General features: G+C 57.0%; 5 protein-coding genes across 5 annotated transcripts; 3 read left to right on the top strand and 2 right to left on the bottom strand.

The window, feature by feature from the left end:
• Positions 1-747: 747 nt before the first annotated feature.
• Positions 748-2903, top strand: ColSpa_03334 (glycerol uptake protein 1; the record flags this gene model as incomplete). The annotated part of the gene is given in 5 exon segments (XM_049269546.1): positions 748-1143; positions 1217-1723; positions 1741-1794; positions 1864-2725; positions 2797-2903. 5 exon segments carry the CDS (start codon positions 748-750, stop codon positions 2901-2903), a joined length of 1926 nt encoding a protein of 641 aa, XP_049125503.1.
• A 329-nt stretch (positions 2904-3232) lies between these two features.
• ColSpa_03335 (uncharacterized protein) lies at positions 3233-4233 on the bottom strand (the record flags this gene model as incomplete). Its single annotated transcript, XM_049269547.1, has 2 exons — positions 3233-3952; positions 4126-4233. The coding sequence occupies 2 exons, from the start codon at positions 4231-4233 to the stop codon at positions 3233-3235; spliced, it is 828 nt and encodes a 275-aa protein (XP_049125504.1).
• A 7002-nt stretch (positions 4234-11235) lies between these two features.
• Positions 11236-12483, top strand: ColSpa_03336 (uncharacterized protein; the record flags this gene model as incomplete). The annotated part of the gene is made up of 2 exons (XM_049269548.1): positions 11236-12231; positions 12394-12483. The coding sequence occupies 2 exons, from the start codon at positions 11236-11238 to the stop codon at positions 12481-12483; spliced, it is 1086 nt and encodes a 361-aa protein (XP_049125505.1).
• Positions 12484-13318: 835 nt separating this feature from the next.
• ColSpa_03337 (uncharacterized protein) lies at positions 13319-13525 on the top strand (the record flags this gene model as incomplete). Its single annotated transcript, XM_049269549.1, has 1 exon — positions 13319-13525. One exon carries the CDS (start codon positions 13319-13321, stop codon positions 13523-13525), a length of 207 nt encoding a protein of 68 aa, XP_049125506.1.
• A 1864-nt stretch (positions 13526-15389) lies between these two features.
• On the bottom strand, positions 15390-16981 carry ColSpa_03338 (F-box protein HRT3; the record flags this gene model as incomplete). Its single annotated transcript, XM_049269550.1, has 2 exons — positions 15390-16535; positions 16592-16981. 2 exons carry the CDS (start codon positions 16979-16981, stop codon positions 15390-15392), a joined length of 1536 nt encoding a protein of 511 aa, XP_049125507.1.
• Positions 16982-17170: the final 189 nt, after the last annotated feature.

Here is a 17170-nt window from a genome sequence, read left to right on the forward strand (position 1 = left end):
CCGGATACGAAGAACAAACCATTCTCCGGACAAAGACGTAAACAGTTAGAATAGACAAGATACATATTTTTCAAGCAAGGAATTCACTTATTAGCTCAAACGGAGCAATGTGCAGATTGCGATTAGTTCAGAAACTGCTTTGTGATGTTGTTGCAACCTAATTGATATGAGGTGGCTGTGATTGGCCGGAATACTTCTGTAGCAGCTCGGTACCAAGGTATTGAAGAGGTCGATACCTAGCCCACTGACTTCCGTCGACCCCAGTACCAAAAAAGGGGTTCTGTCGATCCTCCCCGCCAATTGGGTGTTGCTCAACACCGTTGGGGCCAAAGGAAGAAAAAAAGGACCCCGAAGCCCCAGCTTTGCGGGCAGTGCAGCTAACCGTCGAGCTGTTACGCGGGTGAAAGAGGTGCCCTGTCAACCCTTGTCCGAGCTTAGCTTAGCGGGTAGTTTTGCGTCACAAAAATACCCCCCCGGTCGGGACATATGGGACGGAAATGCGAGGTCTATCTGGGGGGTGAACACGAGACCACTCTGCATCCCTCATTTTCCAATCTCTCACATCGCGAACCCTATTCCCACCGATCGACTGACGGCGTTCTTCACGACCTGCTCCGCTCGAGCTGCTCTATTTTCACTGCTTCATTGACAATGATCTAGAAACATCCAGTCGTTGGCTTCTTTCCTTCTTGCAGCCCTTATTTACGTGCGCACCAGCAGCTCCCCGGAGAGCTCGCGGCCGCAGCTATGGCCGCCCTTCTCAGGTTCCTGAGGAGCATCTACGACCTCGACAACCTCGACACGCGCTTCACCAACGCCTCCTCCGTCCCCTACAAGACCGTCGTCGAGGCCCGCGCCGACCCAGCGCATAGCAAGGAGCCGCCGGCCAAGGCCCGCGTCCGCGCGCAGCCATCGAAATGGAACACCCCCGAGTACTGGTTCTACGTGATCTTCATTGGCGGCATCGTGCCGTACATGTTCTGGATCGCCTACGAGGTCTCGAGAAGTACGTTGGTCCCCGTCCAGAAGAGACCCCTGAGGAGCCATTTGCTGACGGCCCATTGCCCTTCTACAGCCTCAGACCCCCGATATCACAAGTACGAGCGCTTCCTCTCGGACGGCTGGATTCCGGGCCGCAAGATCGTAAGCCGCACCTCTTGACAGAAACCCCCCTTCCCGCGATACCAGGCACGAACTCACGCACAAGATCCTCTAGGACGTATCCGACTCGCAATACCACACCTTCCGCCAGAACCTCCCCTTCATGGCCATCCTTCTGACCTTCCACCCCCTTCTGCGCAAGCTCTGGAACGTAGTCTTCCCCGTCCCCGCCGACCTGAACAAGAAGTCCGCCGCCGAGCAGGGCGACGCCCGCCTCGAGCAGCGCGCCTCCTTCGACTACCGCTTCGCCCTTGTCTTCCTCGTCGCCCTGCACGGCTTCTCCGCCCTGAAGGTCCTCGCCATCCTGCACATCAACTACCAGATCGCCACGAGGCTGCCGCGCCGCCACGTCCCCGCCGCGACCTGGGTCTTCAACATCTGCATGCTCTTCGCCAACGAGCTGTGCGAGGGGTACAAGTTCGCCGCCATCGCGCGGCACATCACCCCGCCGCCTTCGGGGAAGAACCTTCTCGACGAGGACCCGTTCCTCGTGCGCTGGGGAAGCTGGATGGACCGCCACGGCGGGCTGATGGGCCGCTGGGAGATCCTCTTCAACATCACCGTCCTGCGGCTCATCAGCTTCAACCTGGACTACTACTTCAGCCTCGATCAGCGGAGCGGGAGCCCCTAGAGGTAAGACCAGCAGACAAACACGGCCCCTGAGCCCCCCTCCTTCTCTCCGCCAGCACTGACGTCCTCAAGAAGAAGCAACTCGACCCCGCCAATCTCTCGGAGCGCGACCGCCTCGCCATCTCGGCCGCGCCCCGAGACTACTCCTTCCGCAACTACGTCGCCTACGCAATCTACGCGCCCCTATACCTCGTCGGGCCCATCATGACCTACAACGACTTCATCTCCCAGCTCCGCCACCCGCCCGCCACCATCGAGACCCATCGCACCGTCCGCTACGCCGTCCGCTTCCTCCTCGTCCTCCTCGCCATGGAGGTCATCCTCCACTACGACTACGTCTGCGCCATCTCCCACGCGGGCCCGGACTGGTCCACCTACACGCCCGCCCAGCTCTCCCTCCTCTCCTTCTTCAACCTGCACATCATCTGGCTCAAGCTCCTCCTCCCCTGGCGCCTCTTCCGCCTTTGGGCCCTGCTCGACGGCGTCGACCCCCCGGAGAACATGCTCCGCTGCGTCTCCAACAACTGGTCGCCAAAGTCCTTCTGGAAGGCCTGGCATCGCTCCTACAACCGCTGGCTCATCCGCTATATCTACATCCCCCTCGGCGGCGCCAACTTCCGCTCCTGGGCCACCACCGTCCGCTCCATCGCCACGTACCTGCTCGTCTTCACCTTTGTCGCCCTATGGCACGACATCCGCCTGCGCCTGCTCATCTGGGGCTGGCTCATTGTGCTCTTCCTCCTGCCCGAGGTCCTCGCGCAGCTCCTGTTCCCGGCGAGGAAGTGGGAGGGCCGGCCGGACGCGTACCGCCGGCTCTGCGGCCTCGGCGCCGTCGCCAACGTGCTCATGATGATGATTGCCAACCTCGTCGGCTTCGCTGTCGGCCTGGACGGCCTGCAGAGCATCCTCTACGGCATTCTGCACGACTGGTCAGGTGAGTGCCACCGCCGCCCCCCCTCCATGGGTTTTCCGTTTCAGTACCCGATGCTAACCCCCAGTCTGCAGGCGTAATGTTCTTCATGATTGCTTGCGCGTCGCTGTACATGGGCGTCCAAATCATGTTTGAGATTAGAGAGTCGGAGATGAGGAGGGGCATCTCGTTGAAGTGCTAGCCTTCACAACGTAGCAGCCCAAAGGACTGACCCCCTCGTAGCGATTTAGATGTTTGCATTACTTGTACCATCACACTAGACATTTGTTCTGTATTACCACTACTGGATGCATTTCCCTTTCTTTGCGCCGGTTTCAAGTCGTGATGCGAATCATGGCAGGGCACACATCAAGGCCCCTCGGGTATAATAACAATGCGACGCTCGCTTCCAGTCCTTATTTCCCCCTAATCAACCAAACAGCCAGCCAACCGATCCCTATTACACAGGTCTATCGTAGCTGAACCGTCTAGATTAATGGTGTAATCCTTGCTGCTTCAGCAACCCCCACCTCAGTGCTTGGAGTTGATGGTGCCCAGCTCGGTATCGTAGTTGTGGTAGCGCTGCTGGGCAAACTTGCCATCCATGCCCAGCTTCCTCTCCGTCACCCACTCCCTCAGCCAGATGAGACCCTTGACGATGAGGTAGATTACGATGCCGGCGACGGCGATGCCCACAATGTAGGCAGCCACCTTGCCGCTGCCATTGGCCTTGATGTCGAGGAAGGTGTACGGGTAGAAGCCCTGGGTGTAATACGTCAGGTACGCAAGGGCAAGGTAGAGCGCCAAAACGATGATGAGCCAGAGCATGTGCACCCACTCGAGCTGGGCGGCGCTGGTGCGCGGGACCACGATCTCGAAGAGTGCGAAGGCCGAGTTGAGGCCGTGCTGGGAGATGTTACTCCAGGCGCTGAACTGGTCGGGGTACCATGGCCCGGCGTAGATTATGGCCCAGTACACGACGGTGACGATGAACGGGTAGGTGACGATGGTGGTGTAGTAAAAGGCGTGTAGGGCTTGCAGAGGTCGCGGGAAGCGTTCGAGCAGCGGGCTGCCGGAGCGGGCGTACGTGAGAGTGTGGATGGCCGAGATGAGGAAGTAGAAACCCAAGCCCCAGTAGGTAAGGACGGTGAAGAAGGAGAAGCTCTGGCCGACAGCCTCGCACCCGCCGTACTCGGCACGATTACACGTCCAGCCGATGACGAAGAAGCGGACGACGAAGATGTAGAGACTCTGTTGCAGGAGAGGTTAGGTTCCGCTTCGCCAAGATCTTTGGATGGATGACATTGCGCAAATGCGCAGCTGGACAGGCCCAAAAACAAATCCAAGTGATGGTGTTTTGAGGCACGCTGGAGAGGCCCTCGGGCACGCGACAAGGAAAAGGGGAAAAGGGGGGCAAAACTCACGATCAGCGCCCGACAAGCACCTAGCAGGTAGGGGGACAAGAGCCACGAGGTCTCGAAGCGGTGAGACGGATCCCAAAGATCCGTCCCAAAGCGAAAGGCAGCGAGCATCGTGGTCTGTCTAGTGGGATCCCGCTAGAAAAGGCCTTTGATGCCTTTTGCTCTTCACGATGGTGAATTTTTGGAGTTGAGCCGAGAATGCGGGCGGTTCGAGAATCTGAGAGGATTTGAATGGGGCGACTTACCTCTCCCAGCACGGAATGTTGAGTTGCAGGGGTCGGCTCCGCCGGCCGAGAAGCGCAATCACGTCGCTGCCAGGATGACCCAGTCCGGATGACACCGTGCTGGGTTCGATGTCGCGTGCAGTGGATAGTGTACAGTCAAGTCCGGTTATCGTACTACACCATCTGCCGAGATGGCCTATTAATACTGAGTATAGTCTTCGGGGATACTGCGTTCTGTTGAAGCTGCGCGGCGGACCTACTCCAAGAGGGAGCTGGTGTTGACAGCTATGTTGTGACGATGCTTAATGATACGCCCAGGTAGCTGAGCCGCGGGGTGTGACGATGCAGTGTAGTAGTGTATTTCAGCGACCCCAGGCGAAGTGACGGAAGCGATGTGGCCTTTTTCTTCTTTTTGGTTGCTCTTTCCGCTTTTTTTGGTCTAGGGACCTGGGCCTGAAAGAGGGTCTTGACCGTTGCTGCAGTTAGCCGGAGATGATGTGGGGGGAAGTATGTATGATGTTGACCCCCCGAAAAAGGGGACGCCGGCGTTCCTGGAAATTTTCTGGTCCATCCGAAAAGCCACATCGTAGATGCGGTCTGCTATTCCTGCAGGATTTCTTCTCGGCTGTGTTGAGGAGCGCGACCGTGAGACGAGATAGTTGACATGATCGCGTCCAGTCAAAAAATCCACATGTGTCTACATATGCTCTCTCGGCTATGCTGCGTGGCTGGCGCTGGGTAAGCAGAGGATAGGGGGCACGTTGTCGGTATAGTACCGTGGCTGCTCTTGACTTTGATAGAAGCCTCGTGCCTTTTGTCCAGCATCAGCGGCGAAGAGCCAACTTCGTCAAGGAGGCGCATATGGCTAGTCGCCCGTTCGCTGGCTACGCTGCGAAGTGTGCTCCGAAGCCCCAGGGCTGAGACAAACACAAGCCATCGTGGCTTGGAGATGGCTTGCCATTCTCTGTTCCTCATGCAATTCGTCGCACCTCTGTCATTCCCCGGGCAAAGACGTGCATGTTGCGGGGTGAGGCTCATGCAGAGAAGACAGCAGATTGTTCTTCGCAACCTTGGTAAGCACATTGTAGATCGATCCCCAGATGAACCGGTTGTCGATCAAGAACCGTTCCAGGGGCGAGAGTGCCACAAGGGAACCACTTGGACCGAGTAGAGGTGTGACGGGTGCGGAACCGGGTCATGCCTTGCAGCCCGCGCTTGTTGTGCAAAACGACTGAATCGTGGGTGCCTGTCATTTCCGCGCTTGCGTTGGGATGGAGAAGCGAAGCGCGACGCAAATGTGGACGCCACTCTCCGACCCAGGAGGGGAGCCACCACAAAGCAATCCACGCTGAAGGACTGGTTTGCCGCGCGAGGGTTGGAAAGGGGGTCAACGACTTATTGATCCCACAGGAGCCACCGTGTGGCCGTCTTTGCCTAAAAGTGACCCCTAGGCGACGGCAATACGGAAGCAGTGTCGTGCAAGTTCCACCCAGGCCCTGCCGAATGTGGCCCGTCGCGTTATCATGCTCGTCATCTTGGAAAAGGCCCAATCGCCTTCCCCTTGCTTTCATTCTGGCGACCATGTCGCGTTGCTGATCTCTTAAGGTGTGGACTAGCAATATTCGAAAGGGCCAATATTCCGTCAACCCAATATTGACCATTGCCAGATGCAGTCAGCACAAGTCGCCAAGCGGGAAGCGTTAATCTGACTCGCCCAGGTCATCCGACTGTAATGGAAATCAGCGGACCGGTTTGGGTCATTTATTGGTTTACCAGAGCCACAACGGGCCGCATGGAAGCGACCGCTCCTCGTGTTGGCAGGCCCAGACGTGATGGTGCAGTCGAGAGTCAAGGCTGAGATTGACAGCTCCAGTTCCTTGGGCCGAGGCTTCTATTTGTCTCATGTCATCCCGACGGGGGGCATGCTAAGTAATTCTCCGTGTTCGCAGTTGGGCCTCAAGTGATTAGCCGCACAGACGAGACATCCGTCTAGCGCCAGGGGTTGTCGAACGAACTCAATGAGGCTCAGGCGTTCATCTCGTCTTTTGTTCTCTCGTCTCTTTTCATCTCCCCTGGTCCAGCCACGTCAGGGATGTCATGGCCAATCCTAACCGGCGGTCAACGAAGCCTGGGGGAAATATGCCAAGAGCCCAAGTTGCTCATCGTGGACGGGGTCAAATATCCCATTTGATCGATACAGAAGGTCTCCCAGGGGTCGGCCAAGGGGAGTACTGCGCAAGCGGGCTCTAGTGTAGACGGTAGACGAGGCCGATCGATCGGGATAGTGAGCCTGTGTCCACAGTTGGGAATGAGGCCGGAGAAGCGAGCCGTCGATGCAACCTAATGCCAACCGGCGACGAGAGACGGTGCGCGTAGTCGACGTGGTCGGCGGTTTGAGAGTCAGGAGCAGCTTTACCGCTTCAAACACCAAAGGCCGTGCGGCTGGAGACCAGGCACGTGGGGAGCTGCCACTCCAATGTCAGACCACAGACGGAATAAAGGGTGCACCGTAAATAGTCGAGGGATCGCCAGGGCACTCGCCACTCTGCGACTCGTGCCGTCGTTGGCGAGCGATGAAGAGCGGTCTGGCGGGGCGATTTTGGTGATAGGCACGGCAAAGCCAAATACGATCTTGGTCGTACCAATGGCCCCTTGCCGCACAAGGGACAGAATCCGCGCCACCCTCTCTGGACAATGGTCCTCCTTCTGTACCTGTATCGACATGGGCGCTTGTGCTGCCTGGCGACAGTCGGGTTTTGCTTGCCAGGTGGGGCTGGGCTGGACTGGGCGAAAAGCAGGCGAGGCAAATGCAAGGCCAGGTTCCCCAGACCCTGCTTTTGTCGACCAAAGAGGCACCTCTGGAGGGCGAGGTTGCAGGAAGGAGTGACATTGTCATCCCATACGGACGTCCAATGGCACGTCGAATGGAACAAGACAGCAATTCAATCTCGAGAGAGGAAGGTGCCCGCACCTCAACGCCCAATCAAGTGCTCATCCTGCCTTTTCAACCCCGCCATATGGGTGCGAGTTATTAATTGGGCAGGCCGGATGAGTGTTTCTGGAATGGGCTGGCTGGATGGCTGGCAACGGCGACGAACTTCCCCAAAACACCCACATCCGTCTACGAAAGAAGATGAATGAGGAGGTGTGTCATGGGACGGTGTCCCAGGCTGGCTGTCATCAGCAGGGGTTCAATCCGAATCGAGCCTCGTCGCTGCACCAAGTGAATAGTCTCGTGGCCCTAAGGTAAGGTACCTTGTCTCGTCTTGGGGGACGGGGGCCGTGGATTGCACCTGCAAATGAAAAGGCAGCAGAGCGGTGCGTTCTGCCGTGCTTGGTGGCTGACGAAACATCTGCCCGCCTGCTTTAGCGTGCCAGCGTGCATATGCTGGGCCGGCGAGGCGCGATTACTGCGTCAATGGCTGGCCGGCCTTTTCCTCACAGTGGATGTGACGCTGGAATTGCAATTTGGTGACCCGGCCCAGAGCCATTCGACCGCTGCCGGTTTCCTGACGGCGTTGCGGAGAGAGCAGACGCCGGCTGGTGGGGGGAGAACGCGAGGTTCAATGTCCGTATGTTCCGTGGTTCTGGTACGGGTTTGTGCAGGTTGCCGGCCCACCGAGCAGAGTGCCTGTCGGTGAGTGTAGTGTAGTGTACCTACGTGTGTCGGTACGTCGATGCAATACCTAGACGTCGGTACAGATACATTTGCCTCCATGGCCGCAGGACCAAGCGAGACATGCTTTTCACGGGCATCTCGTCGGCGCAAGCTGGAGCAGTAGCAGCAGTGTGTCGATGGCGTAGCAGATGCAGGCCAGCAGATGCAAGGTAGGGGTGGAAAGGGAAGTGGGCGAGCTTTTTTTTTTTTCTCCCCCATGCTGAACGGGAAAGTGGCAGTCGATGCATCATGTGTGGACACCGCCGAATAGTGTTCAGCGACAGAGTCAGTAACCAGTAGTGCCGCGACTGGAGAAACAGTCAGCCAGTCCGGTGGCGTGGAGTACATGTACTCTACAGACTCGACCTTACATGCCCCAAGTAAACAAGAAACGGTCTCGGTGTGTTTATTGCTTCTTCTTTTTCTCCTTTTCTTTCCTTTCTCCCCTTGGGTGCGTCGATTATCATGGCTCTTGGTGATCACAAATAACCGGAAGCAAGTTGTCGGGTTGCGCTCTGTCTGTGCCATCGCCTTGTTCCCATCGTTGCGAGCTTACAGCCTGGTATTCGGGGGGGCTAAAAGTGATAACAGACAGGGCCCGTAGGGGGCCGGCGATGGGAATGCACCCGCCCGGACTGCGGAGTGGCAGTCGTTCCTGTGCCCTGGCATGCCGGTCTGGGCATGGTAACGGTATATGAAGCTCCAATATCGATGTCCGATGGCGGCTCCCCGCAGGATGAGGGCGTGGAAGCAGTGAAGGACCGAAGTGGTCGGTCCCTTGAGCTCAGGCGGGCCGGGCAGCGCAAGGACTATCAGAGTGCAGATACAACGCAACCGCAAGAGAGGGGCGGCGTGACATGCAGGTCCGGATTCGAAAGTCCATGTCACCGTCACCGACTGTAGTGGGTGCTAGAGACCGAAGTGGCCGCGTGGGCGACTGAGAGATGAGGTGAGACTCATCAGAGCTGGTTCTGGGTTCTGGGTCGAAGTTGAGGGGCCCCTGCGGCAAGGTTCCAGTCTGGGTGAGCCATCGGGCGGTTCTGGGCCCTTTCCGTCCTGCCATGTCTTTCCCCGTTCTGTTCAGGGGTTTGGAGGAACCAAAAGGAGGCTAACTGCGAAAAGACGACTGGCGACAGGGGTCCAAGGGGGGACTTGGTGGTGGTGCACGTTGAACTCTCTCCAAGGGGGCGGTGGGCGGGTGCTGCTGGGTTCTTCCCTCCATGGCCTCATTGGGGTACACGGAGGCGCCTCCACGCAGTAGATGAGCGATGCGATGGCCAGGAGTAGGGGGAGGGAGCGGATCGACGGAATGATCTGATTGATGAGCTGCGTGGAATGACCAAGTTGGTTTCAACTTTGAAGAAGGAGATGAAGAATCCGTACATGCTGAGTTTTCCGTCGAGATGCAGACGAGCAAAGGGGAAACCGGGGGGGGTGTGAGAAAAGGCAGGGACGAAAGTTGCAGCAACGAGACAATGCGACACAGACAGCACAGCCAACAAAGGGCGAGGGCGCAGACGCAAGGACGGGGGAGAAGGGGGAAAGGGAGCGCCGCAAAGCGATGCGACTGGAAGACTTGTCATCCCGTTCGTCTCTTTTCTTAGGTCCCCCCCCCCACTCTCCCAGCGGCGGTCGGGTTAGGGGGGAGTGTCATTTTGCAGTAGGTAAACTAGGTACTGTAAGAAAAGTACATGCATAGGTACATACGCTACAGCACTACAAACGTCCACGGCCAGGTCCATGTCACTGTCACTGCCACCGTCCACGTCAATGCCAGTCAGTGTCAGTGTCAAACTCCAGTGCCAACCAACAACACCACCACCCAGCAGCACTTGCTTTTTATTGATTGATTTATTGATTGATTTTTGATCTCGCCAAATGTTGAAGCCCTGATGACGGTCAGATGTGACAGATTGACGCCAAGAGAGAATGGGGCTCCAGATGGATAGGGTAGCCTTACAGACAGGTATGAAGTGTGGTACGCTACCTCACGGACGATTTGGCATGCACCCACCTAAACTACCTACCTTGCTTTCTTTGAGATCACGTCCATCTCGGGTAAAGGTACCTCGACACATGTATCCATACCTGGCCTGTCCTCGCTCCGTACCTTGCACCACCTTTACTCCTACCATTTTACTGCTTGGACAGTAGCGTCGAAAGATACCTTGCTCTCTTTTTTCCACCACCACCTTGCCTGCTCTTGCCTTGCCTTGCCTTGCCTTAGCGTACTCCCCGGCATTCGAGCCATTCAATCCATTCTTTTCTTTCTTTCATTCCAGTCAAGGCACGGAGTTATGGTCCAGGGCATCCATCCCATCCATCTTCCGGCCGAAAAGGACAGCTTCTTTGCCCTTTTCTTTCCTCTCGACTTTTTGGTTTTGATTTTCTGATTATTATTTTTTAAACCTCTTCAACAACTCCAAAGTCACTTTGCACCTCGCTCGCCTCACCTTTGCCTTCTCCGCCCCCTCCAGCATCGCCATTGTCGCCGTCGCCGTCGCCACTTTGCCTTGCGTCACCTGCATCGTTGGGGCCGGTCAAGCCTTGACTGGAATGCACTCTTCTGCCCTCCCCGCCATCTGCGTCCAAGACTGAGCCTCCGCGTCCCCCTCGTCATAGCTTGGCCCTTGCAATCCTCCATCTTTCCGCTTCCTAATCCCAACCTAAACCCTTTATTCGTAATCCTAATATTATCCCACTTCGCACTATAATCTACACTATACCTTACCCTGTCTGGCCTTGCCTTGCCTCCCGCCCTCCCTCCTTGCTCGCTCTCGCCCACCCTCTTCACCACCACCACGACCAGACCGCGGACCTATTCTTACTCGTTCTAACCCTTCTCAGCCCCCCTCCCCCTCCTCACCAACCAGGGGCTATCCTGCCTGTCATGTCTATGTGCGACTGCTGAACACGGTCTTTTTCTCCTTCCTCCGGCGCGGCTCTCTCTTTGTCCATCTTCGTCCTCTATTCCTCTTGTCCAACCAACAATCGCGACAACTACCACCACAATCATCTGTGAGACCGGCAGTGACAGTGGTGGTTCTCCCTAAGCGCTCGCGTCGCACAGCGTCGTACATCGAGCCCCCAGCTTGGCTCCTCGGCCTGCCACATCCTACGATACCGATTACCTGCCGATCCGCCCGCCTTGTCGAGCGGCTGTGACAATCGTCGCACACCAATGGTCACTGCCGCTCGTCTATAGCTTCCGAGACGCAGCTTTTGTACGCCATGGCTACCTCGACCGGCTTCCCGCGCATGTCCTTCGGGGCCAGCAATACCCTCGATTTGAGTCTGGATCTGCCCATCGTTCTCCTATCTCCTTCGGACGGCTATCCTTCACCCATCTTTGAGAGCGACGATGAGGACGCTCAACGGACACCCACCACGGCAACCGTGCCCCAGATCCCAGAGCGCAACGCGCGCCGAGCCAACAACGAGTCTCCAACACTGGGCAGCCCCAACGTCCCTTGCCATCCCATCCCCTCGATGCAAGCCGCCTTTGCCGAGTCATTTCTTGAGGTCGCTGATGGTAACCCCGCCGACAAGCCAAAACTCAAAACTGCCGACGCAAAAGTCCGTCGTGAAGAGCTTATTAGCCAGGAGCGCGAAGATGAGCTGCCCGACATGCTTTGGCGTTATCGGCCCGGCCAACAGCAGCACGAGCTTCAAAAGCTCATGGCCCAAATATCCTTCGGGGTGTACTTGCTGCTGCACGGTATGGCTAACAGCGCGGCTCAGGTTGTCAGCATTCTGCAGGGGCATATCGACGAAGTGGACGAGTTTCTTGAAGTGGTCATGGAGGATTTTGATCAGGCAACCAAGGATCTGAAGGAGAGGATCGACTATCTCCGTCTGCCCATGGAGAACCTAGACGCCTTTGAGAAAATGCTGGAGGATCGCAACTTTCGGCTCGAGATCGTTCAGGGAAACGAGAAGATTGAGCACATCGTGGCCCGCACCAACATCCAGCTCGAACAATACGACAAGGATGTGCAGCAGGGCTTGGCCGCGACCAAGGAATTCGCCATTTATCTGGCTCAGCAGAATACGGGCATTTGGCGTCAAGATCGTCCAGACGTCGTTGACATTTACACTGCCATGAAGGGCAACACTGAGGGCTGGTACAATGCGTTTGTGGAGCTGCAGGCTCAGGGCAAAGAGCTGAACTCCCTGGTTATCAAGCTCGGGAAAATGGTGGCAGAAATGAGTAAGAAGGCCGGTGAAGTAAGTCGGAGAACCTGGGTGAGTCGAAGCCTCATGTGCTTACTCTTGTGCGGTGCTAACAATATTGCAGGCCAGCATCCCTCCCTTCACCTTGCCTCTGCAAGGCGCCCGAATCGAAGAAGCCTCACTCAACTCTCCACCGTCTTCGCCCCCATCATCCAGGGCCGCGAGGCGTTCAACTCTACGCGCAAACAGCGTGAGCGGCTCCTTCTCAACTGGTGGCAGGTCAAGCTCGCACACCGCGTATTTTGATATGCCGCTACAGAGACCATCACCGGCCGCTTCTCCAGATGAGCAGTCAGTCAAAACACACAAGACGTCATACTCGAATAACACCACGCGCTCATATCATACCACAAACTCGCAAAACACCTCGAACTCACAAAAGTCGTCACACTCACACGGAACCACGCGCTCACACGACACCACGCGTACAGGCAACACCACGCGCACAACCAAGAGTGCACATTCGACCACACCAAAGTTGACTTTGGAAGCGCCCGATGGACCAGTGTCGGAGCCTGTGGGCGACGTGGAGGTGGAAGTAGCCCTGGACGACGCACCACTCTACATTCTCCAACCACGGACGTATACCCCCCAACCACAGGAGCCTCTCCCCTCACCTACGACAGCGGAACCAGATCGATATCAACCTCAGCCGGAAGCACCCGTACTGACAAAAAGGACCTCGCTTCGTCAACGTGTCTCGTTGAAGACGACTCCACCCGAGTCAATCCTGATTCCGCCGCCAGCGACAAACCTCCCTCACACGGGGCAGGGATCGCCTCAAGAGTACCACGCCCCGGATTCGGCTTATGGGTCAGATGTTGAACAGCGGCCGCGTTACCACACGGCCAACGAGCTTTCTCCGGCGGTGCTGCCACCTGTGCTACCCTCTCCTCGGTCAGAGCATCAATACTACCGCCCTGTGCAAGCGAGCCCGCATTCTCCGCTGCAACAGAGGCCACTCACTGCGGGTGCTCAACCTAGGTCGCCGTATGAAAGTCAGGCTGGGTACCATCCAACACACCAGAGGAACGCCCCATCTCGTCTGGGGGGTGCAAGTATGCTGAGCACAGTAACCACCATGACATACGACTCACAGATGACGGCTAGTGGAGAGAAGCGACTCAAAAAGAAGCGCAGCGCCTTTGGTTGGCTCAAGAAAGCCTTCTCTCTTGACGAGGAAGAGCGTCTGGCATACGAAGCACGACGACAACAGGAGACTCCCAATATGTACTACGACAGCAGGAGTCCCAAATTCTTGGATGGCAAGAGGGTGACGCCACGGTGAAACGGTCCCTGTGGCCAGGTCTGAATACGACCATGCTGTCGGGTCTCGTACTCCTGCTGTCACACCTCAATGGTTCCAGGACGCCCACCTTCATCAGTCTGCGCTACGCCGGTCCTTGAAGTATTTCTCGAATTCGCGCAAGCTGTGGTCTTGATCACAGCCCTCGGTATAAAGGCGCGACATTGATACCCCAGGCTACTTCATTTACAATTTGCATTTATGCGCATCTATCGTCACCACTAAGTGCTTATGATGTGTTCTTGTCTTGTCAAGACCTCGTCAATACTCGGTGCACTTTTCACATCTGTCTATTCACACTACTTGGGATAAGGGATTCGCAACTCGGGAAAGGAAGGGGGTAACAACACCAGCATCCTGCGCGGTGTTGGGGCGTTTTGCTATCAATGTAGCGATTTATCATTTTGTCTGATGCATTTACAAGCCAAAGTCGCTTTCCACGCCCGTTTATGGGCCGTAATATATGATTCGATGAGAATCGATGGCAACGACGACGAACGTCTAGCCCAAGTAAAGATGAAACGTCGGTCGGTTCCTCCGCTCTGTGCCGTCTCATTCATGTCCCAGCAAATATTATCATTGAATATTGCCCTGGGCGAGGTCTTCTTACGAGCTTTCCCCAAATGCGTGAAGAGTGTGGCAACCTTACGAACAACTGGTACGATAAGGGTTCCTCCCGAAACTAACCCCTAGGTCACGCGGCAATCGAGATCATCAGCATTTTGGTAAAGTAAGCACGATGCTATCTGCACTCAGCCGCTAGGCGCTGCAAGCAAGTGCCCTGTTCCTAGAATGCATGGTTATCGATGATGATAAGGCTCAGATGCAGTCAGACGAAGGTCGGGCTAATTGCGTTCTTACCCATAGTGCTCTTGAAGTGTACAAAGACCAGATAGTCTGTAAGCAACGTGTCAGATGTAAGCTGGCAGGAAAAGCCAACCTTTGACGGATTGGTCTATCAGCTCCGTTGTGCCACTTCAACCTTGACACACCTGGTCCCGAGTTTTCGGACCGAAACTCACCATACAACGATGGCAGCGCCCACACCGAGGACATGGTTCATCACCGGCTGCTCGAGCAGCTTCGACGAGAGGCTGGTGAGGAAGCTGACAGCCGAGGGCTTATAGCTGAGTTCGGGTATTGACGTGACGCAGGCAGGAGGAGATGGAGACTTGCTTCAGAACCAAGTTCCACGGCCCACTCAACATCACGTGTGCTTTCCTACCGTTTCTGAGCGGAAGAGGCATGGGGACGCTGGTGTATCTGAGCTCGTAGGCGGTGTGGCATGTCGTCGTCAACGTGAGGGCGTACTGCGCTAGCACGTTCGCGCTGGAAGGTGAGTCTCTCGGACCCCCCCACCCGTGAGGCAGGGACTGACGTTGACGGGACCCCAAGGCGCCATCGAGATCATCGCCCAGGAACCCGCCATCCTCGCCCCCGGTCTCAAAGTCCTCCTCGTTGAGCCGGGCTACTTCCGCACCAAGGTGTTCCACAAAATCGCGACGATCCCGCCACGCGTGTCAGACTTTGCAGAGCTCCATGCCGCGGCGAGAGCCGAGCTCGAAGCGATCTCGGGGACGGAGGGTGGAGACCCGGAGAAGGCGGTCGCGCGGCCGGGCGGGACGTGCCGCTGCGGGAGGCGCTGGGGAGCGATGGGCGGGGGCGGATCCGGGAAAAGTGCGAGACGGTTGTGAGGCTGGGCCAGGAGTGGGAGGGTGTTGCCAGGAGTACGGACTGGCGACGCGGTCCGCGCATGTGTCTGCAGGAGGGTTGGGGCTTCCAAATGGCGGGAACGAAGAGACCAGATTGGTTTCAAGCTTTATTCATCTACCGCGCGAGCGAGGATTCACTCTCCAACGCCGTAACTCTTGACCCTACTGAAGAAGAAGGGCTTGCCGTTCTTCAGCGCGAACTCGCCGAGGTCGTCAGTCAGCTTGTTGTAGCTATAGAAACCCTTCCACATGAGCTTGGTGTTCCGCGCGCCTTTCCCCTTGCCCGCGCTGCGCACCTCTAGATACATCCGGTAAGTGTACTTTGCCCCGACACCCTCCGTCTCCACAAACAGATCGTCCTCGGTCTCGCCCAGGGGCGCATCCGGGTGGTCCAGCGCAGAAGACAGCCGCCACCGCCCGCGAAGGCCGTGCTGCATGACGAGGGACGGCAGATGGGCGCCGCCGCCGCCGCGGTGCTGCTCGAGCAGCTCCCGGGTCATGTAGTGCACAACGCTGGCGGGCTCGTCGGTAGTGAGGAGGCTGATGGCGGTGCCGTCGCGGAAAAAGCGGAGGTACCGGTAGTACGTGACGATGTGCACGGGACTGTTCCAGGTGATTTGGTTCGCGTTCGCCTGGCCGGGGCGGATGTAGTTGACGGTGCTGATGTAGCAGCCGTTGAACCGGATCCGCGGCCGGTGTCTGAACATGCTCTGCCACGACGACGAGTAGACCTCAGGCAGCAGCGCAAAGGTGGTGGCCTCGCTCTCTTCCCTGCGGCGTTGCGCCAGCTCCTCCATGGTGACGTATTCCAGGTCTCCCGTGTCCTCCTCCTGCTCAAGGGGCTCCCAGGAGACACCCCTCTGCCAGTGGTGATGCATTCCGGCGAAGCCGAATTCGGGGCCCAGACAGATGCGCCGCCAAATCTGCTGCTCGGTGGCGACGATGTAGGCAAAACGCTTGCAAACCAACGAAAGACGCACAAAGTCTCCGACATCGAGGACGGCCACGTCTTTGAAGATGTGGACCAGAATCTCCTGGGGCATTTCTGCGATGGGGCAGGGCGGGGCCGGGTCTCCTTCCACCGGCGGAGGTGCTGCTGCTACAGAGAGCCCAGAGAAGCTGGCAATCAGCTCGCTCATGGTCTGTTGCTGCGTCTCTGGCGGCTTGCCCGCCATACCTGGTGCGGCAGCTTGGGCGCCTGATGGCGATGGTTGGGACGGTTTTGTGGCGGCCGCAGGAAAGTGCTTCTTCCTGTATGCCAAGTCCACTCGGTTGTCCATCTTTAAACCTGGATTAGCTACTCATCCCGTTCATGTTAGCAAAGAGGGATGCTCACCCTGAAAGCCTTGCGGTACAGCTTTAAACTGTCGCCCAAGCTTCCGATCGCCTCCTTTTCTACGGCTTCTTCAAAGTGGTCTAGGGCCGAGACCAACTCCTTGGCCTCCTGGGGTGCGGGCTCGTCTGGATTGGATCCTGAGGGCGACGGCGCCGGTTCCTCAAATACCATAGAGCGGGCATACTCCTCGTCCTCTTCTACTTGGGATCTCTTCTGAACCGCAGTCCTTGAGCTTTCTGCCGGGACGGAAGGCTTGGAAAATGACGGGGTTTTCTTTTTGGGCTGGGAGGTCCGAGATTCTGGGACTACCTTCTTCGTCTTGAGTTCTGAGCGCCATTGTTGCCGGAACGACTCCAGCTCGGAATCAAGCTGCGGCGGCTGGTCTGCCATGGTTGTGATATGGGATGCTCGGGAAAACTGAGCTGCAGAGGCCGTCGTTGCTATGAGAGCGACATCGGTGAGAATCTCGAAAATCAGCTCCGTGTTAGTCTCGAGTGGCGATTTCGGGGGTTTAGAGGGCTGTACAGTGGTTTCGCGCAATGAGATGTAGTCAAAGCCGACCACTCATCATCGACTGTG

Source organism: Colletotrichum spaethianum (assembly GCF_022836535.1).
Source record: "Colletotrichum spaethianum MAFF 239500 DNA, contig06, whole genome shotgun sequence".
Lineage (NCBI taxonomy): Eukaryota > Fungi > Ascomycota > Sordariomycetes > Glomerellales > Glomerellaceae > Colletotrichum > Colletotrichum spaethianum.